The sequence below is a fragment of the Geotrypetes seraphini genome, chromosome 4 (assembly GCF_902459505.1).
Source record: "Geotrypetes seraphini chromosome 4, aGeoSer1.1, whole genome shotgun sequence".
NCBI lineage: Eukaryota > Metazoa > Chordata > Amphibia > Gymnophiona > Dermophiidae > Geotrypetes > Geotrypetes seraphini.
In genome coordinates, this window is record NC_047087.1 from 272,392,333 (window position 1) to 272,415,581 (window position 23,249).

At 41.6% G+C, this 23,249-nt stretch overlaps 1 protein-coding gene across 4 annotated transcripts in view; it reads right to left on the reverse strand.

The window, feature by feature from the left end:
- Window positions 1-23,249, reverse strand: part of MGMT (O-6-methylguanine-DNA methyltransferase) — a 492,598-nt gene that overhangs the window by 438,365 nt on the left and 30,984 nt on the right. The window contains exons 1-2 of one of the 4 annotated variants that reach the window (XM_033943722.1): window positions 9,859-9,918; window positions 8,967-9,014 (exon numbers count right to left, since the gene is read on the reverse strand). The exons of 1 other annotated variant lie outside the window; for it this stretch is intronic. In XM_033943722.1, coding sequence (XP_033799613.1) covers window positions 8,967-9,014; window positions 9,859-9,876 — 66 coding nt within the window. In that variant the 5' untranslated portion in view covers window positions 9,877-9,918. Of the gene's footprint in view, window positions 1-8,966; window positions 9,015-9,858; window positions 9,919-23,249 lie in introns of those variants that run through there. 2 more of the 4 variants (XM_033943724.1, XM_033943723.1) reach the window with 2 other exon arrangements.

Consider the following 23,249-nt stretch of genomic DNA (forward strand, 5'->3'; position numbering starts at 1 on the left):
TCTAGAGAAAATGGTACAGACACTAGGCAATACAGATTTTCCAATGCAATAACATATACTGTATCATGTATACAGTAGTAACATGGTATCTTTAGCATAATTAACATCAAACCACCAAATTCATTACAAGAAATGTAAACAGCATACAAATTCAAGGCATAATATTAAAAAAGGTGTTATAAAATCACAGTAAATATATGAACATATTAACCCCACCCCCCATCCCTTAGCTACTAGCAAGTCACAGACCCTCAATCCTCTGATCATCCCCAAAGCAGTTTAAAAAAAAAAAGAAAGCCCCTTTTACTATATTGAATCTTTAATTTTGTGTTTTAGACTGCACAATGTTAAAATGTACAAAGTGTGAAGATTTTTTTTATTTACATTTTATTATATAAATATTTCATATAGATTAAATAAAAATAGTCCACATCGACAAATGAGAGGTAACTGCAGGAATAGTAAATAAAAAGAAAAAAACAGTCCTAGCAATTTTACTCCCCAATCCAACCTTCTATCATTTTTATCTAAATTCTCATCCTCTCATCTATTACCCCTCTATAGAACTTTCTTTATCAATCAGTAATCTCTCAAGCTGGGTAGGATCAAATTAAATATATAGGTGTCTAGCCTGGGCCAATCAGGTCTTAGGATTAGTGGGGATGGGCGGACCCGCTATGCCTAAGGCCTGATTGGTCCAGGCTTCTAGAGCCTGGGCCAATCAGGCCTTAGATTTAGCGGGGATGGGCCGGGAAGGGGCGGGCCCATCTCATTTCCACGAGGCGGGCCCATCGGCTGGACGGCAGCAAGACCCGTCCAGCCGACCAACATGTAAAGGTTAGTTGGGGGAGGGAGGGGTCGTCGGGCTTTCCGGCAGGAGGATTGGGCATCCTACTGCCGGCGATTACCAGTTTGGGGGGGAGGGGGGTTCCAGGGGGGTTCCGGCAGGAGGATTGGGCATCCTCCTGTCAGCGATTACCAGTTTGGGGGGAGGGGGGTTCCAGGGGGGTTCCGGCAGGAGGATTGGGCATCCTCCTGTTGGCGATGGGACAGGCGGCCGCGACCGCTATACTTATTGCAGCAGGGAGATCCCTTGCTGCCATAAGTATAGCGGCCGCGTCTACTTACAATGTAGACCAGCATTTTGCTGACCTACATTTTAAGCATCTCAACCTCTACTAGGGAGACGCGTAGGGCCGCCTAGGTTCGCCTAAGGCCCTTAGGCGAGCTTAGGCATCTTGCGGACCTCCCTAGGCTCCCGGAGGCGCCTTCAATATAGGCGGCCTGCCTGGGGAGCATTTTTTTAAAAAACGTGCATCCCGATTGGCTGATTACACAGCTGTAGGATGCCTACAGCTGCCTAAAATCGGGACGCACTTTGGAGAATCAGGGCCTGAATGCTTGAGTGTTTGGAACACTATTGGTAGATGGACTATACCAAAGTGTACGTGTTTAGCTATTAGAGAATGTTAAATTTCTATTATTTTACACAATAAAGTGCAGATATTGAAGGTTCATTTAATAAAATATTGCTAGATATTTTTGAATAAAATATCATTTTATCAATGTACTAGTATTTTAGCCCGTTACATTAACAGGTGCTAGAATATATGTCTGCCTATCTTTATTTCTGTCTCTCTCTCCCTCCCGCTGTCTTTCTTTCTGTCTGTCTCTGGCCCCCTTTGTCTATCTGTGTTTCTGTGTATCTCGCTGCCCCTGTGTCTTTCTTCTTTTCTTTCTGTCTCCCTTCCTCCCGCTGTCTGTCTGTTTTTCTATCTATCTGTCTCTCTCCCTGCCTCCTATGCAGCAGCATTTCTCTCCCACCACTTCCCTGTGCAGCAGCCAAAGCAGCATTCCCTCCCCCTCCATTTCCCTCCCCCCACACCACTTCCCTGTGCAGCAGCAGTAGCGTTTCCTCTACCCCCCCCTTTCCCTTCTCGAGGTCTGTCCGGCTCCCTTAGTCTCTTACACCCCCCCTTCCCTTCCTGCGGTCCCGACTACGAACCTGGCGATTCCAGCAGCGTGTGCAGCAGTCTTCACATGCTGCTTTGGGTCCTTCTACTACCCTGATTTACTCTGGCACGTCCCTGATGACATCATCAGAGACGCAGAAGAGCAAATCAGGGCAGTAGAAGGGCCCAAAGCAGCATGTGAAGACTGCTGCACACGCTGCTTGAATCGCCAGGTTCGTAGTCGGGACCGCGGGAAGGGAAGGGGGGGCGGCAAAGGACTAAGTGAGCCGTCAGTCGTCGGGAAGGGATGGGAGGGTCAGACCGGTGAAAAAACCTTACTGAGTGGGGAGCCGGCAAAGGAGTATTTTCTGCTGCCGCGAGCTTGGGGTCTGTTAAGCGCACATGCGCACTCCTGCAGCCACAGACATACGGAACAAGCAGATAGGAGTGCGCATGCTATTATAAAGGATTATTGCTGAGTGTGAAAATATAAAAGTTCTAGCTATAATACTAAGGGCTCCTTTTATCAAGGTGCGCTATGGGGGTTAGCGCGTCGGACATTTCATCACGCGCTAACCCCCGCGGCAAGCCAAAAAACTAACACCTCATCAATGGAGGCATTAGCGACTAGAGCGGCAGGTGGCTCAACGCGCGGTAATGGAAAAACACAAAATCGATTTGATAGGAATCAGTGAACTCAAATGGACAGGATAGGGCCATTTTCTTCGGGCCATTTTCAATCAAACGAGAACATGATCAGCTATTCTAGTCATGAAACACACAGTTAAAATGGTGTGGTATTCATCCTCAACATTATCTTTAAAAGACTATCAACCAGGTCCACAAATGAAAAACTTAAAATACTGTCTTTTGTAGCTTATTCATCTCCAACTTCTTAGTTTGTTTATAATAATCTGGAAAAGAAAAACAAGTTTTCCTGCTTTATTGGGCTCCAAACGATTTCTCAATTTGGAATGAATGAGTCCAAAGGAAGAGAATATTCTTTCTATGCCAGAAGAAGTAGCAGCTACTGCTGTTAAAATGAAATCATTTCATCAATAGTCTCTAAATCCAAATGTTTAATAATTGACTTCTACCAGTTCACTGGTCTGACTTTCCTTAAAACATCATCGTCAAACATATATTTCTTGAATGGTTCTTCCTTAGCCATGAAGCTCATTATAGTTGGCATTACAGCTGAATGATTCCTGGATACCCATGACATAGCTAACTCTTCTTCTTCAGCACTTAAGGTTTGATTCTGGTACCGAATATCGACAATATTTGCAAGAAAATGAGCTGGAGACAGTGATTGTCCCATTCATTTTTTTAATGCTTGTAATTTAATTCTGTCATTGTGCATCTGGGTAGGTAGAACCAACGTTTCAGCTATCACGTAGTAGCTTTCTTCAGGGTGTGCTATGAGGTCTGCAGTTTGTCTTTATGTATAGTGGGTTCTCAAAACTGAATAGCTGGGTCTTTAGGTGACTGAGGCAGGAAAGTTTTTGGCCACCAACAGTCTTCTTTCTCCAAGACTTTTGTGTTCCCAACCCTAATCGTATGACCAGCATTTAAATGTCTGTAGCCCTCCATGCCAAGGCAAGTGGTCTTATGATTAGATTTGAGAGTACACAAGTCTTGGAAAAAGAAAAGAGATTTGTTTCTTACCTTGTTAATATTTTTTCTAGTAGGTAGGTATATCATTCTTGACGGATAGGTAATATCCCCTTGCTCACAAGCCATTTAGAAGGAATACACTTCAGCTTTTGAATCCCTCCTCCTTCACTAGAAATCTCTGCTGACTTGAATCCCTCCTCCTTCACTAGAAAGCTCTGCTGACTCCTTCAGTTTCTACCACAGCAGGCGATAGCCCCATATAGAAACAAATGAAGGAGGAGTACAGGGAAACTCCCTGAACTATAACTGTGTTCTGCTCTAAAATCATAACAAATATGTTAAATTTTGTCACTGAACAATCAAAATAGCGAAACAAACATGCCAAACAGAAATCTTTATGGCGCTCAAATAATACTCCAATGTTTTATAGCAATTCATCATACCCTTAAGGTCTGACTGACATTCTGTTTTCAGAATGTATATGAATTTTCTGATTGAAACAATAGGTAGGTGCAGGAGAACTGACAGGGTGGGCCTCCAGAATGACACACCTATCTACTAGAAAAGATATTGGCAAGGTAAGAACCTAATCTCTTTTTCTAGTGCAATAGGTGTGTCATTCTGGACTGAAAGGATGTACAAAAGCAGTCACAGAAATTTTGGATGGGACCACTGCGCCAGATCCAAAGGCATTCACTCTGTAAAACTTGGAAAATGTATGTAGAGTGGACCAAGTCGCTGCCCTACAAATCTCCTCAGGGGAGACTGCTCGATCTTTCGCCCACAAAGAAGCCACACTTATAGTTGAATGCACCTTTACGGAGACTGGTGACTGGTTTCCACAGGCTGATGAAATAGCCCTACAGATTCATCTGGAGATCATGGCCTTGGAAGCTGGTGCACCACTTCTAGCCTGACTAGTGGGCACAAAAAGATGGTCAGATAGCCTGAACTCGTTGTTGACTTAAAAATATTGAAGAAGCACTCTTCACACAAACTCTTTCAGAATCCGGTTCTTCTTAGAACCTGTGGATTGGAATGCCCAGCAATCTAACTTGGTCAAACAACCTTCAACTAGCCTCTATGAACTTGAGGAAGGGCTCTCAGCAAGAAAGAGCCTGTAGCTCCGAGATTCTTCACATTTAGGTAATAGCCACAAGAAAAAGGGCATAGGCAGCTCTCAATATAGCTCTAAACCAACATTCCTCTGATGTCGTCTTCTGCCCAACTTCACTTCCAGTGTAGCACACCGGAAGTGATATCAGTCAGAATATCATGACTGGGAAGGAATATAGACAGGCCTGACCACCTTACTCCTGTTAATTTTTTTAAATGTTGTTTAACAATTAATGCGTTAATCATGTTAATGTGTTAATTGTTCACCCTATCATCTGGTAATCCAAGTGCATCCTTGGTTTACTCAAGGTATTCTTCGCTTAAATTTTCTTGTTGCCACAGCGGGTAAATGTGTTTTCTGGTAAGTTCTTCTACACTGACAGAGACAATTTTCTTTCTCAGGCAGGTCAGAAAACAGAATTGCAACCATGTGCAGCTATTAATATTTATGTTCATTTGTATTTATATACCGCTCTTCATTATAACATTAGTGCAGGGTACATCAATTAAAAACGAAAAGAACGCCATATAATCATGATACAAGGATAGAAAAAAGAAAAAATTAGCTTTTTCAGTGTTTATTTTTTACTATGTGGTCCTTTTACTAAGACACGCTAGCCGTTTTAGTATGTGCTAAACGCTAACGCGTCCATTCTAGTCTATGGATGCATTTAGCGCATGCTATAACGGCTAGCGCGCCTTAGTAAAAGGACCCCTATATTAGATGCACATCTTCCTCTCTAAGAGATAAATGACTAATTTAAACCGATTGTAAGATTATAAAATAAATAAAAATGGCAGATCTTCAATGATAACAAAAAGCTTAATATCTAAAAAGTTTTACTAGAATATCCTAAAATAATGTAAAATGAAAGATACTGAAATACTTATTTCACCATTCTAATAGGGAGAAGTAAAGCAGTCAATGTAGTGTGATAACATCTGTTCTAGTGCACAGACTAGAAAAATCTGGAGAGATATCCATAGTGCTGTTTCATTTAAACCTTTTAATATAGCTCTGGGTTAGCAGCAACACCAAGGTTATCCATACACATTTATTTTTATGAAATGCTATGTCCCTTGTGTGCTGGTATTAATAACCAGTAACAAAAGCCGGAAAGTTCTGCCATTTATACTTCTTACTTTCTATCATTTTTGATAACTGTCTTGGAAATCTGAAGCATGCACTCTTAATCCTACCATACATTCTTGATTTGCCTATCTAGTCTAGTAATTAACATGAACTAAAATAGGACTAACTGTCATGAAAACAACGCAGTGAAGATTTGTGTATCGTAGGTATCAGTTTTTTAGGAAGAACATTTTTAGTATGCCATTAAATGTTACTATTTTGCCAGTATCAAACTACATAGAATGTGTAGCGCAGTGGTTAAAAGCTACATCTCCATTGGCACGGGATACTCAAAGAAGAAGGCGAGAATTTCTTTTGATGAAGCCAGGGGTTACATCTCTTGGAGGGATTTTTTTTCTACGGCACCCTTGTAAATGTGTAATACAATACCATATGAAAAAATATGTATTCTTTGAGCCCTTCCAGTTGACAGCCTTTCTGGCAGGAACTCGACTGGATGAAGGGAAATTAAAGTGAAGTGCAATTGGTATCCTTTCTCAGCTAAAGGGATCTTGTTTTCCTATATATTTGATTTAATATTGTGTTAATATTTGTTAATATGTTCGCCTAATCTTTCTTGGATCTAAATGGAGGACTTGAGCTGAATTTAAGCTAAATATTTATTTTATTTGACTATTATGTATTTTAAATTTTGAGTATTATTTTCCTGCTTTTCTTCATCTTTCTATACAAGTGGTTACTTGATTTGTAAAATGTGAAAACTTGATAAATAAATAATATAAAAAAAAAAAAAAAAAAAAAAAAAGCTACATCTCCAGAACCCTCAGGTTGTGGGTTCAAACCCACGCTGCTACTTGTGACCCTGGGCAAGTCACTTCATCCCCCCCCCCCCCATTGCCCTAGGTACATTAGATAGATTGTGAGCCCGCCAGGACAAACAGGGAAAAATGCTTGAGTACCTGAATGAATTCATGTAAACCGGTCTCATTTCCCGGGGCAGAACGGTATAGAAAATAGAATGAATGAACTATTTTTGTTCTATTGCAGAAAATGCATAAATTAATTCAGAGGGGCAGTAATTAACATGCATTAATGGGTCCTTTTACAAAAGTGTGTTGCCAAGCCACTCATTCTATTTCTATTGGCAGCTCAGCATTGAGCATGCATTGCTCGACACATGACTTTGTAAAAGCTCACCTATGAGAATAATATTTTTTGACAAAATTGTGCGTTACTGCTCTTAGCACACAATTTTTAAGCACAGCACAATGTAAGAATAAGGTACTGTACATAGCATGAGGTACTATACATAGCATGTACATGCATGCAAATCAGCTCACTTGTATTAGACCTTGTAAATAATATTCTTCCCCAGGAGCATCAGGTTTCTAACATGGCTCGATGCTCACAACACAGCTTCTTAAAGTAACCTGTGGTAAAACAACAAACCTTCCCACCTCCCGTATCTGCTTATTTGGCTATCACTAGGGGAATCTGGGCACCATTTTGAATCTGGTTGCTAACAGAGTAGGAGTAACTGGGGATCATTCTCTCACTAGACACAACAAAGTCCCCTCTAGGTGCCCAGGGAGGGGTTCATAGACAAAATCGCGCGAGACAACGGTACGCCGACAACTGAGCGCAGACAACTGAGCGCAAGGTTGACGGCGCGCTGAAGAAAAGCACTATTTTAAAGGGTTCCGACGGTGGGTGTTGGTGGGGGGAACCCCCCTATTTTACTTAACAGACATTGCGCTGGCGTTGTGGGGGGCTTGGGGGGTTGTAACCCCATCATTATACTTGAAACTGAACTTTTTGCCTGTTTTTTAGGGAAAAAGTTCAGTTTTAAGTATAATGTGGGGGGTTACAACCCCCCAAACCCCCACAACGCCAGCGCAATGTCTGTTAAGTAAAATAGGGGGGTTCCCCCACCAACACCCCCCGTCGGAACCCTTTAAAATAGTGCTTTTCTTCAGCGCGCCGTCAACCTTGCGCTCAGTTATCGGCGCGCCATTGTCTCGCGCGATTTAGTCCCGCCACCCCAGGGAGGGGATAGGGAAATGGTGGGAGAAGATCCCTTTAGCGAATAGGGGAGGGGTGGTGGAGATATTTCTGAAAAGAGTCTTTCAAGAGATGAAGGAAAAGGAAGTGCTGAGAAGGTGTCAGGAGGTGGTGGGGGCTTCTTCTTGAGGGAAATTAGGGGGGGGCAAGATGTTTCTTCAGCACAGGTTCCCTTTTAACATAGTTATACAGTAATCAGAATCTGCAATGCTTCTGGCTGCAACAGCGCAAAATTCAATTTACTGCACAAGCTATTAATCTGCGATACGGAGATACAGCAGGTTAGTAACTCACACAGTAAATTGAGCTGCAGTAAAATTGTGAATTTTTAATACTGCTTTGTAAATACTCCTAGCAATGATTTCATATTGAACAAAATGATTAGATTAATTACAAAAGGAAGAAAACTGCTAACAATTCAAAATTACAGCACAGCCCTCAATTTTCTGTTCTATGGAAATTAACCAAGTGGCAGAGACAAATATTCACTGATTTAAAAAAAAAAATTTTACCAATCATAGCAGATACATAGATTTACAATACAGCTTGCCTTTTCAATAAAGTCTCAATACCAACACTGGTTAGTTGGTCACCATGGAAAAGAACAAAGTTTTATTATATGAATTCTTATTATGGTAGTAGGATGTAAAAGATCCTTTATCTGAAATTCCAAAAACCAAAAAGATTCAAAAACCAAATATTTTTTGTAACATTATTGCATTACCAATTTGTATAACAAAGCTTACTTTTAGCATCAAAAGTGGAACCTGGTCCCAAAGTCACTTTAAAAACGTCACTCTACACTGATAGTTCAGGGTTTTGTTTTTATTTTACCTCAACCTGGTATACCTTCTGAAGTATTGCCGATGACTGCAGCTTTTCATATTCATTTCCTGGCTTCTCGTGATGTCAGCAAGGCAGGAGGCAGCAGAGAGAAGTCTGCAGGGCTGCAGCAGGTATGAATACGAATCGCTAAGGCGGCTGGTGACAACACACTCCAACCCTCCCCGCTAAAAAAACTTCTAAAATCAAAAATGTCTATGGTCCCAAGCATTTCAGATAAAAGATCTTGTACCTGTACTTTTTATGTGCACCTAAACATAGTAACATAGTTTTCAAGAACTCACATTTTGATGAAGTCTTGATGCCATTTTAAGCATGTGGAAGAGGTTTGCCTGTACAGGAGTGGAGAGGAAATAGAAAAACTTAAAATGTTGTTTATGAATTTTAGGTTAACAAGAAAAATATACCAGCATTATGACTATTCATCTTACTGCTGGATATAAACACTCAATTTAGCATTTACCTATAATGTAGACAGTGTTTTTAACTACAATGAGTTAGATTTAAATATTCAGTGTTGGACCATATCCAGCTCCCAACACCAAACATCCGTGTCATTGGCAGCCACCAAAATTTATCCAGGTACCATCGATATTCAGTGCTGGTACCCTGGTAGCTAATTGGCTGTAGTTTATGCACTGTTATTTATTTATTTAGATTTTTATCCCATCCTCCCAGTAGCTCAGAACGATTTACAAGTAAACATTCACAATGGAGTGAATTGGACATACAAGATTATGGGCTTGTTTGATTAAGAACATAAGAATAACCTTACTGGGTTAGACCAATGGTCCATCAGACCCAGTAGCCTGTTCTTACAGTGGTCAATCCAGGTCACTAGTATCTGGCCAAAACCCAAAGAGTAGCAATATTCCATGCTACCGATACAGGGCAAGCAGTGGCTTCCCTCATGTCTATCAATAACAGACTATGAACTTTTCCTCCAGAAATTTGTCCAAACCTTCCTTAAAACCAGCACTGACTATCAGCAATGTCCGGATAACACATGGACAGGGTCATGGCAGTCAGACATAATATTCTGCAGCCTGACCTGATCAGCACTATATAATCGATTAGGAGCCTCTCCTACCCAGTTAAATGGTGTCAGCTCTGTGGGAGTTTAAGATAATAATTTTCAATTTTTGCAAGCAAATAAAAAATAAAGTTTGCTATTACCTGCAAGAGATCATCCATAAATGAAACAGATACTTCTCATCAACACACACCCAATAAAATGTTGATCCAATCATCATCACCATACCCTATAAATAAATTTAAAAAAGACAGGAGGGATATGCATGCAGGTCTGGTTTATCTGTATTACCAGTAGAGCTGTACCAAATATCATATTTTACTATTGAGCTGAATACAAATACAAATACTGGCACTGAGCTTTAACAAAATTCTCAAAATTCCCAAGGGCATTGTCCCTCCACTTGGACGCCCCATTGTATCTTTATGTGGGACGGTGCTTGAATCTCGATCTAAATTCATCAATTGGTTTCTTAAACTCTTAGTTGGACAAGCAAGATCTTTTATTAAAGACACCACTCATTTTTTGTTGATCATTTTGATTATGATGGACTTGGATTCCTTATATTCTAACATCCCTTAAGAAGCTGGGCTTGAAATGATTTCTTTGATTTTTATGCAACAGATTCAGCATTCCCGCATTAGAGCAGATTTTCTTATAACTTTAGCTCTGATTTTGCATCATAATCATTTCATATTTGATGATAAATTATTTTTACAAATCCACGGAGTAGCTATGGGGACAGCAGCAGCCCCTACAATAGTGAAACTTTACATCTCTAGATTTGAAGAGGAATATTTCTATCCATCACAGTGGTTCCAATATATAAAGATTTGGTTACGTTACAATGTACTTGGACTGGTCCTGAAACTTTACTTCAACCTTTTTTGGATTGGATCAATCAACAGGATATACATATTAAATTTTGGGATGTTCTAGAAAAGAAGAAAGACTCTATTTTAGAGACTACTCTGTATAGAAAGCCAGTAGATACCGACAATTATTTGAAGTACAATAGTTGTCACCCTACACGTCTCAAGCAATCTCTCCCTGTAAGTTAGTTTCTTAGAATCAGAAGACTGTTCTAATGTGGAAGAGTATAAGATCCAAGTCCGGACTATATATGATCATTTCATCAAATGGGGTTATCCTCATGGGACTCTCCAAAAAGCTTTCCTCAGAGTGCTTTATGCCAACAGAGATCTTTTATTACAATCTAACAATTCCTTGAGTGACAACAAAACGGTATGCGTGTTGACTTTTAATGATCATTTTGCTGGCATAGCCAAAAGCATTAGACAACACTGGCACAGTCTTCAATTACATGATACTTTTCAGGAACTTCCATGCATTGCATATTCCCGCACTAAGAATGCGGCCAACTATATTGTTCACTGTGACTTCTCCTCTACCCCCCCCCCCCCGGTGGTTTTTTATTTATTTTTATTCTTTTATAGATATACATAAACCAGTATATATATATATATATATATATATATATATATAAGAAAAAAGAGAGACTTTACATATCAGTTAAACAGAGATTAAAACAAAAACAAATAATACTCAATATAAATTATCAATCTCTCAATAAAGCTCACAATATGGGAGAAGCAATTCATATTCTATCATTGGATCTGATATCTATCAAGGAAACAGAGAAAAATCATTAGTGTAGTGTTACACCTTCTACATTACTTTAAGGACCTATGTCACTGTGGTAGCACTGGAAGGAATTACTTCTTCCCCTCTAGGAAAAACCATAACTGAGAGGGGTCAAAAAAAATATATAAATGTTGATCCAAAAGGATCAAACATTTACAAGGATATCTAAGCTGAAATTTAGCCCCCAAAGGGAGTACGGATTGTCTCAATTATAGGAACCCTTTCCTTCTGGTCTGAGTTAGCTTCGAGACATCTGGGAACATGGAGATCTTAAGAGAACCGTATGTACCAGGCTCAACATTTCCAATGGTTCCCCATTGCCTGGCTTACAATCATGGGTTCTCTGATCTCATGTGGTTCATTATAGAAAGGATATCGGATTAACTATGATGATAAATTGACTCGTCTCCAACTTCGAGAGCAGTACTGGATCTTTGAGTTCCAGTCCATTGCTCCTAAAGGGTTAATTGACCTTATTGAGTGGAATGCCATTATGTAATTAGTCATCCAATCCTCATGGGGGGTTTTCCTCTCACGTCATCACGTTCTGTTATGGTCTGCAGTTTAAAGCTCAAAGGCGTTCTCTCTCCTTCAGCGCCATTTTTTCAATTTTGCCTATGTTCATGGATTACTGAGTGGCTCTTTTCAGTAAGTGAAGAGTAGCAGTGCAGTGTTCCTGAGGAAGGGAGTCTAATCTTTGAAACGGAGCCCTGTTGGACTGTGATTCTTACTGCAAGCATATCATGAGGATTCAGCATTTGCGTATTTGATTTTCAGCAACTTTGACTGCACTAGCAGATAAGAACTGCATTTGATTTCATCTTTTCCAGCAAAACATTTTTTTAATTTTAGCCACTTTAACATAGGCTGTACAAATATTTTCATGAATTGTGGCTGCTATATTACCCCTTCTTGGACAGGGGCAGCGGAACAACTTTTCACTAGCACGATTTTAGTGCACTTTTGATTTGTTATTCATTTCTCACTGGGCAAGGTCCGGGGATGTTTCAGAGGTGATACCCTTTTTGGGTTCATTATTGTGGCAATGGTGCCTTGTAGGGAGGAATTCCCCAGGCAGCCGTGTTAACTGAGGACCTGTCCCTCACTAATTATATAACTTTATATCTAGTTTTAGTGTGTTCTATTACTAGTTCGTTCCACTTCCTTCCGTCCTTGTATTTGGAGGTGGGGAAGATCTCTTTTCATTTGGACTCAACAGGAGTGGAGCATACATAGGCTACTGAAGTCACCATGGTTCTCACCTTATGTGCGGTAATATGACTCTCTAGTATCAGGCCAGTCTGAGCGTCGAGATAGCGGACTGAGATACAGTCCGCTATCCAAGTGGAGATAATTCTTTTAATTACAGGAGTTCCCATCTTGTTTGTGTCAAATGACAGAAATAGCTGCATAGAAGTTCTGTGAGGCTTGGTTCTATCCAATTAGCAGGCTATAGAGTATGTTTGCAGTCCAATGTGTAAAGTTCGTCTTCACCAGGGTGAGAATGTGCCTCTGGAAAAATACCAAAAGACTGATGGACTGGTTGAGATGAAACTCCAAAATGATCATAGGGAGGAATTTTGGATGCGTTCGAAGGACCACCCTTGTCAGGGTAAAATGTAGTATAAGATGGATTTGCTACTAGCACCTGGAGTTCACAGACTCAGCTTGCTGATGTGAGAGCAATGAAGAAGACCGCTTTCCAAGGTATTGTAATCCACCTAGGGGTCAAATGACCTGGCCAAAAATAGCACACATACTACAGATAAAACTAACACACTCCAGTTGCATCAGTAGCATCTCAGAGTGCTAAAAGCCTATGGAAGTTAACCCTGTCATTGCTAGTAGAGGCAGAGTGAGTCTAGCAACTTCCTGCAAGTTCCCCTGGCATCGTTCACATTAATCCAATCCAGGTTTTGTCATTAGCTGCTTGCAGGCTATGCTTGAGTCTGTTTCTGGTTTTACTCCAACCAGGAAAAGAAAATTCCAGAACTTGGTAAGATTAATATTCAGCTCTTAATTTCAACGGGACTGGTACCTGCTTTCAATTAATTCCCATATAAATACAAAACAAAGTGAATTTCTCTCACAGAATGACCCAACTTAAAATCTGAATAGCAATAAATGAAAATCTGAAAACCCAGTTAGAATATAAAATTTTGGCAGCATTTCAAATACCTCCCCATATTTACCGGTACCCATTTATTTGATGCTAGAATTTGAGAACAAAATCAAGCTGTTTATGAATTTAAAAAAAATGTATATAAAAACATTAAAACTAGATTAAATTTTGGGCATAGATGAAAGCCTGAATGAATACAAGCTATCTATTCTAATTGGGTTTCCATAGTATCTGTACAATTGAGGGGGCTTTTTGTTGTTGTTTTTAATAGCCTCTCATATACCCAAAATATATTTGTAAAAATATATTCCAAACAATTTCAATTGTTTTTATATTAAAGAACTCCAAGGAAGATCAACTACTACATGACTCCACCCTTTTAGTGACAAGATATTTTAACAGCACTGGCCGCATTAACATAAGTCACAAAAACTATATACCACAATTATTGTATAAAACTAATCATACCATTTTGATTCATCAAATAAGTAATAAACCAATACTAATCTTATTAAGGGATCATGTTTACTGAATGAAAGGAATCAAACTAAATTATATGCCATAGCATTTCGCTTCTTATATTGATTTCAAGGATAAACAAAATCAATTATTAATAATTACATTTTAAACGACTAAGGGTTAATCATAAGCTTCAAGATTTTCACTCTAGATTTGTAGAAGCAAACATAGCTGCACTGTTAAAAATCTACCAGCTAAAAACCAAAATAAAAGCAAAACTTCTCCATAGACAGGATGAATCAGCCACACAAATGAATGGAGCTACGAGAGACAGAAAATATTTTCAGAAATCAGAAACCACTTAATTTTTATATTTTTTTTTAACATGTATGGGAGTTCTTACACAGCTGCCTCAAAGCAAAAGCTTTCATTCAGGTGCTTATATGTCTTAACTTCAGTGCAGAAAGGCAAAATGGAGGATATCATGAACCTCACCGCTCACATTACAGGTAAGAAACACTGCCTTATCTGCTGGCAAGCAGGATGAATCAACCATCCAAACAGGGACTCCCATGCAAAAGGTTTTAAAAATTAGCATGGCAACAGAGAACAGATTGTGTTCATTATAAATAAGTATGCTATTCTTGATACGGAATGTAGCTCATAAATGAAGATGAGTTGAAGGAGTCTGAAAAAAAACCAAAAACAAATTATAGCACTACTTGGTAAAATCTATTGTCCAAACAATGTTGAAAAGTAATGTACAGGGTGCATACACTAAAATGAAACAACACATTTGCCCACAGCTACCTTTCCAAAAGGTCCAGGGAAAGCCACTAACAGTTACTGCGCAAAAACTTGCAGATTTCCATTACAGAGGCTAATTGGAGATGGGTTATAGATGTTAACATGGCTCTCATTAAGGAGACCTGATGTTATCATGCATGTTTAGCCCAGCTTTAATATAACAAAATTGGGAATACAAGTGGGGTACTAAAAAGTTCTCAATCCAACTAAGAAGGGAATGACGTGGAGCCATGAAACTTACAAGTTATTCCACATATTCACCCTAAGTTCAACACACTTGACACATCATGTCTGAGATTTCTGTAAACCTTCCAAAACATATGCTAATATCTGGTCACTGCAATACTTTTGTAATCACCCTGAATCACTTGAAAATTGTCACCCTTTCAAACTCTTTTAAGCTTTGGAAACAAAATAGTCAGATGGAGTAAGATCTGCTGAGTAGGGAGGATGGTCTATGCACTGAAACTTCAACTGCATCAAAATATCCATCTTTTGCCAACCTTGTGAGCAGGTGTATTGTCTTGCAAAAAGAGAACTCCTTTCTGCAGCTACCCTCTCCTTTTTTCTTTCAATGCCTCCTTTAATGGGCACAGCAAGTTACAGTAATATTCTGCATTAACTGTTCAGTCCCTTGAAAGATACACCTTCCTGATCCCAAAACACTGTGGCCATGACCTTTCCGGCTGACTTTTGGGTCTTCAAATTTGTTTGGCCTTGGAGAACCTGAGTGCCGCCATTACATGGACTGTTATTTTATCTCAAGATCATAGTGATGTAACCATGTTTTATCAACAGTAACCAGTCATTCCAAAAATTTGGCTCCAGCTTGCTAAAAATGCTACAAATTCAACTTGATGTCCAGTTGACATCAGCATTTTCTCGTCTTGGTTAACAGCTTCTGTATACTGTGGCCAGGTGCTGGTCTGTTGCTTGACGCTAACAGCGGTTACCTAGGCCACTAACTTTGTCCTAGCGGTTTTCCTTTGGAGTTGGTAGAACTGGGGTAATTGCATGAATGAGATAACATCAAAGTCTGAAGAACCAAAATAATTTATTTAGTGATGTTCATCTCTTTTGCACACACCAAAACAATTCTCAAAACATCAGTACAGTCCAAACAAAACGCAGGAACTTTTCCTCTTAAGTAAGTTGGCCTAATATTGCCTTAATTCAGCTCAAAGGTTCATTCATTCAGAATTCAAAGAAATCATCATCAAAAACATTCTTCTACAGGACAGTTCATTTACCTGCTTTCATACAGATATTGGTCTGATCTCAGCCAGACTGCTTCAGATCATAAGAACATAAGCAGTGCCTCTGCTGGGTCAGACCAGAGGTCCATCAAGCCCAGCAGTCCGCTCACGCGGCGGCCCATCAGGTCCAGGACCTGCATAGTAATTCTCTATCTATACCCGTCTATCCCATTTCCTTCAGGAAATTATCTAATCCCTTCTTGAACCCCAAAACCGTACTCTGTCCTATCACAACCTCTGGAAGCGCATTCCAGGTGTTCACCACCCTTTGGGTGAAGAAAAACTTCCTAGCATTGGTTCTGAATCTGTCCCCTCTTAATTTTTCTGAATGCCCTCTCACTCTTGTAGTTTTCGAACGTTTGAAGAATCTGTCCCTCTCCACTTTCTCCATGCCCTCCTGCCCAGATGCAGCCCTACCCATGACCGCCCCCCGAACCCTCGATCAGCCCGCCGAACACCCCCGACCCGCGAAACCCCCCCCCCCCGTCAACCCCGTGACACCACTTCCCCCACCCCCGAGACCCCCCTTATCTTAAAAAAAAGTTGGCCAGACAGACGGGTCCCAAGCCAGCCATTGGGCTGGATGGAAGAAGCCAACACAATGAAGCTTGGAACCCGTCTGTCTGGCCAACTTTTTTTTAAGGTAAGGGGGTGTCGGGGGTGGGGGAGTGGTGTCACGGGGTTGGCAGGGGGGTCTCGCGGGTCGGGGGTGTTCGTTGGGCTGATCGAGGGTTCGGGGGGCGGTTGTGGATGGGGGCTGCATGGGGTGGGAGGGCCTGGGATCCCTCCTGCCCGTATCTTAGTGGGGGTGGGGGGTAGCAGGAGTCTCCGGGGCAGGATTACTTGGGCTCCATCCTCCTCAGATCGAGTCGGGGGGTTGCCGGGGCAGGAGGGCTTGGGCTCCCTCCTGCCCGATCGTGTCGGGGGGAGGGGTGGATCGCGGCAGGAGAGATGGCTCATCTCTCCTGCCACAATAGTGATCCCAAGTGCCGCATTTGGTGGCACTTGGTGGTATCGCTATCGCAGCAGGAGAGATGAGCCATCTCTCCTGCCGCGATCGTTGCTGAGGGGGAGGTGGATTCTGTAACCAGTGTTTTTGAGAGACACCGGTTACAAAATCCAGCTTTTAGGCGAAGGACTAAAAGCTCTTGTGTTGGGCGTTTGGGATAGGCTTTTTTTGGGTTCATTACATGTGGCAAGTGTAGACGTAGTGGTGGTCTAAATAGCTGAATGTAGAGGCAGGCCATCATCAAAAAAAACCTCCTTTTGGATGTTTTTTTGAGAATGGACACTTTCCCTGCTTCTACTTTCAACGTTTAGGGCTTTAGGCCAAAAGGGAACTTAGACTTTTTTTTATTATGCCCCTCCACCTGTTTAATAACAAGAGAGTCTGAAGTATTCCTTTCTTTCTCATTACTAAATGTCCTTAAAAGCATCAATTCAGAGTTGATTAAAAAGAATGCAAAGGGGTACACAAAACATCATAAAACATACGTACATTTTTAAATGTGGTAACCATAGATGTAATTAACATATCAGCTGCATGTTGTTGATTGATCTAAGACAAGTTTGTGATAGAATCTAAACAAACAGCAAGAAATTATTCATCACTTTCCTTTTCGTGGTAGAATCTGTTATTTTCTAACAGCAGCTTGATGACAGGATCAGGCTTTCAATGCACCATATGGTTTACTAGAAGATTTAAGACAGCAAATCAAACTGTTGCAGTCATTTTTCATTCAAATTGGCCGAGGATTTTTAATATCAGCTAGGCAGCAATTAAACTGTGGATGTTCAATTTTAGTCATAATACAGATTATACAACTTTTTTGGAAGTGAAATATTTCTCTAAAGAGGCCATATTTATACTAGAATAAAAATATATCTTACTCAAAAGCAAAAGTAAGCCTAGTGGAAATACACTGGTCTGGTCTGTCATCTATGAAGGACAGTTATAGTTCTGTTTTGGTACACATTCACTTCCAGGGCCTGAATACCACAAAGTTGAGTGTTGCTCCAGTAGGCACCGTGCCAAAGCTCGATGCCTTAATTTTGGCCACAATAACACCGGCTATAAAAAAGCAACTATAAAAAAGCTTTGAATATAAAAGAACAAAAATGGATCTATCTTTTAAAAACTTTAGTTCCAAATGGTCTGAATGAAGAAATTGATTGGATGTCTATGGTATAAAGGGGCATTATTGGTTGTATTATCTAGTTTTAAAATTCCAGTTTTAAAACTATAAAAATGGCTCTGAATGCTAAAGTTCTGCACAAAAAATGAAATTATTCTTTGAATATTTTAGTTTTAAATGGTTTGAGTGAAGATAGGTTCGTAATATGAAGGGGTTTCATAAGGTGCAATACTTAGTTTTAATTAATATCATTAAAGTACATGATTATTAGGGTGCTGTGTTCTCACTAGTTTGGCGAAAGATATCCGCTTCCTCTTTGAAATCAGTTCCAGGTTCCATTTTGTTTAAAAACCAGAACTGACGACAGACGCCAACTTAAACATGATACCTTATGGAGAGGAGCGACAGCTTTGAAGCACATTAGTAAGTAATGCTAAATAATTCTTAAATAAAATTAAAATAAATGTTAGATCCTGGTCAGAATGATTGTAGAGTAGTAATAAAATGAAGATAAAAAGGAAGGTATTCTCAGTGACTAATATTGATAATTTTTGTGTTTTTTAGTTATATGTGGGAGCCTCAACCCTGATGAAAATCATTTTGAAACATGTGCGTGTCGGTAGAGGCGCTCCCAGGGATTCATTATACTATTCAAGATAAGTAAATTAAAATACAATACAGATATATAAAAAGATAGGAAATATCGATCCTATGACAATCGGGTGATTGTGATATGCTTCACAGTAACCAAATGGGCTTCGGTGCCCTCTGAGGATCATTAAGAAATATTTGAATATAAATAATTCCAAGACTGGAAGTTGATGTTTGATGTTAATTTTGAATACTCAAAATCAAAAAATAGTGCACCAAAAATCAAAGACTAATCAGTAAAGTTTAAATTAGCCACCAGGTAATAAAAATATATAGAAAACTAACCACTAGTTCCTCAGTTTGCCACACTGTAATAACGTATGGTAGCTGTCCTCATAGGAACCTTATAACGTGTATAGTTTTCATTATTTTTATGCTTTTCTTTCTTTTTTACTTTTTCATTTTATTCAATAACTTATAATTATAAAGTGCTTGTGCCTAGTATATTAGCATTTATAGCAAAAGTAACAAAAGTAGTGATGATAGCAATCACTTAGCTTTTATCTGACTCTGGGTCTGGCTCAATCCCCACCGACGCGTTTCACGATTTCATCAGGGTCGGGGAAGGAGAACACAGAGCAGTATCTTTTCCTAGCAAAAGGATCTAGCGTTTTGCTAGGAAAAGATACTGCTCTGTGTTCTCCTTCCCCGACCCTGATGAAATCGTGAAACGCGTCGGTGGGGATTGAGCCAGACCCAGAGTCAGATAAAAGCTAAGTGATTGCTATCATCACTACTTTTGTTACTTTTGCTATAAATGCTAATATACTAGGCACAAGCACTTTATAATTATAAGTTATTGAATAAGATGAAAAAGTAAAAAAGAAAGAAAAGCATAAAAATAATGAAAACTATACACGTTATAAGGTTCCTATGAGGACAGCTACCATACGTTATTACAGTGTGGCAAACTGAGGAACTAGTGGTTAGTTTTCTATATATTTTTATTACCTGGTGGCTAATTTAAACTTTACTGATTAGTCTTTGATGTTAATTTTGGCCACAACAGTACTTAGACAAGCAAGGGGGCCCGAACAAGGTTGCTGTCTACCGCCATATATTTTCTCTAAAATGTGAATTTATCAAGTTTTTTTAAACCAGGCCATCATTTTTCCCATGCTCCCCCTCAGCCTTTTACTTTCAGCAAGTCCCAGTATAGTAAGTTGGGGGCATTGCTGCTATAGGAGAGCTTGAAATATAACATTCCATTTCACTTTCCAAAAAGGAAATCAGATCAAGATGTATCTCTGTTCCATAAGGATATCTGTTCTAAAGCATTCATTCCAGAAAGAAAGTACACTATATCTAGCATGTTTTCTACTTACATGAATATAGTTATAGTGTTCCTTGAATAATGGGCAGGACACTTAAAGCAGCAGTATTAGCAATTTTTTTTATTTTTTTTTTAATGACAGTAACTGAAATTATGAAAATCTCTATCTTTTGTTTCTATTAATATGTCCTTCCTAGGGGAGTATCAGAATGGTCACTCATTTATATCAAATGTATTTTGTTTTCTTTACATATTTGATATAAATGCAAGAAACTATTATGTAAAGAATGTTCACTCATTTTTATGGGTCCAAATATAGATCATTCAAACAAACATGATCAACATGTAATACCGTATTTTCGCGGATATAACGCGCACCATTGTAAAACGCGCACAGGGGTATAGCGCGCAGAAATCACGATGATATGTACAAAAACTTTTCTATACCGCGCTCAGGCATATAACGCGCATGCTGCCCGACTCTCCTCTGGCCACCCCGACTCTCCTTTCGCTCTCCCCGACTCTCCTCTGGCCACCCCGACTCTCCTTTCGCCCTCCCCGACTCTCATCTGGTTGCCCCGACTCACCCTGACTTTCGGTGCACTGCCCCGACTCTCCTCTGGTTGCCCCGACTCACCCTGACTTTCGGTGCACTGCCCCGACTCTCCTCTGGTTGCCCCGACTCACCGTTCACCCGCCCTGACTTTCGGTGCACTGCCCCGCCTCTCCGTGCCTGTCCCCCTTGAAGTCCTGTCCCCCCTTGAAGGTCTGCCTGTCCCCCCTTGAAGTCCTGTCCCCCTTGAAGGTCTGCCTGTCCCCCTTGAAGATCTGCCTGTCCCCCCTTGAAGTCCTGTCCCCATCCTGAAAGCCTGATGCCCCCCCTCGACGTCCGATTCTTCTCCCCCCTCGGCAGGACCACTCGCACCCCCACCCCGAAGGACCGCCGACTCCCCGACAATATTGGGCCAGGAGGGAGCCCAAATCCTCCTGGCCACGGCGACCCCCTAACCCCACCCCGCACTACATTACGGGCAGGAGGGATCCCAGGCCCTCCTGCCCTCGACGCAAACCCCCCTCCCCCCCAGCCGACCCGCGACCCCCCTGGCCGACCCCCACGACCCCCCACCCCCCTTCCCCGTACCTTTGGAAGTTGGCCGGACAGACGGGAGCCAAACCCGCCTGTCCGGCAGGCAGCCAACGAAGGAATGAGGCCGGATTGGCCCATCCGTCCTAAAGCTCCGCCTACTGGTGGGGCCTAAGGCGCGTGGGCCAATCAGAATAGGCCCTGGAGCCTTAGGTCCCACCTGGGGGCGCGGACTGAGACACATGGTCGGGTTTGGCCCATGTGCCTCAGGCCGCGCCCCCAGGTGGGACCTAAGGCTCCAGGGCCTATTCTGATTGGCCCACGCGCCTTAGGCCCCACCAGTAGGCGGAGCTTTAGGACGGATGGGCCAATCCGGCCTCATTCCTTCGTTGGCTGCCTGCCGGACAGGCGGGTTTGGCTCCCGTCTGTCCGGCCAACTTCCAAAGGTACGGGGAAGGGGGGTGGGAGGGTCGTGGGGGTCGGCCAGGGGGGTCGCGGGTCGGCTGGGGGGGCGGTCGGAGGTTCTTGGGGGGGGGCGGTCGTTGGAGGGAGGGGGGTTTGCGTCGAGGGCAGGAGGGCCTGGGATCCCTCCTGCCCGTAATGTAGTGCGGGGTGGGGTTAGGGGGTCGCCGTGGCCAGGAGGGTTTGGGCTCCCTCCTGGCCCGATATTGTTGGGGAGTCGGCGGTCCTTCGGGGTGAGGGTGCGAGTGGTCCTGCCGGGGGGGGGATGTATCGGACGTCGGGGAGTCGGTCGGGCAAGAGGGCTTGGGCTCCCTCTTGCTCCGATCGTGGATGCGGGTGCGGGTGGGAGCGCGTGCGAGCGGTCGTTCGGGGTGGGGGTGCGAGCGGTCCTGCTGGGGGGGTGAATCGGGCGTCGGGCGGGGTGGGAACTATGTTTAAAAACTTTTGTATACCGCGCTCAGGCATATAACGCGCGAGGGGTATGCGCGGTACGTAAAATCACGTATAACGCGCGCGTTATATCCGCGAAAATACGGTAAATCATCAGGAAGTAATATAGCAGTTACAAACATATGTATTCCATTTGAACTGCTGCTACATGCTAGAACAGCATATTCAATTGGCAAGGCCAACTGAGAACACAGAGTTTTCTAATTATTACGAAGTCACAGATATTACTGCATGTTCATCACCTTTATTTGGAAACAGGATGGCAGTTAAAAGCCAAATGGCCCATTCAGTCTGCCCATCTGCAGAATCCACTATCCCCTCCTTTCCTTAAGAGATCCCATGTGCCTGTTCCCAACACTTTCTTGAATTTAGACACAGTCTGTCTCCATTACCTCTACTGGGAGACTATTCCATGCATCTACCACCATTTCTGTAAAAAAGTATTTCCTTAAATTACTTTAGAGTCTATCACCTTTTAACCTCATTCTATGTCCTCTCACTCTGGAATTTCCTTTCAATTAAAAGAGACTCGCCTCATGTGTATTTATACCACACAGGTATTTAAAAGCACGGAATAGGAGCAGAGTTTGTCGTTATATTCCCTTAGGAAGCCCTTGAGTGGTGAAACAAGGCACTTGTTGGAATTGGGCATGATTTCTGGAAGATTCATCGTATGAACGCTGCTGTTTCATCTAAGTTTGGCCAGACATTTACGGTACATCTACGGGGTTTTTTCAGACCATGGATCCCAAGATAAGTAAAACTTTTTGATTTTTCTTTTCCTGTGCACAGTGATGGGTTTTTCACCCCTTTGATAATTACATTTCTGTGGTGGTGGAGTTTTTTGCCAATGATAGGAAAATAAGCAGATTGGAACTTATATTCCGGAGTCACAGATATTACTGCATGTTCATCACCAACTACCACCAGATCTGCCCACAGACATAAACTATCCTTCCCCTCTCTAATCGGCATCCTCCACGCAGGTAAACTGGGTATATCCCTCCTCTCCAAAATCACCGGCCTCTGGAACGACCTCACTGTCCCGCTGCGGAACCTGGACTCCCTCCAACTATTCTGAAAACAACTGAAAACCTGGCTTTTCTCTAGCATATAATAATCTCTTCTCCTGATTACATCCCCTCTTTTTATGCTTTGTAAACTCTTTCT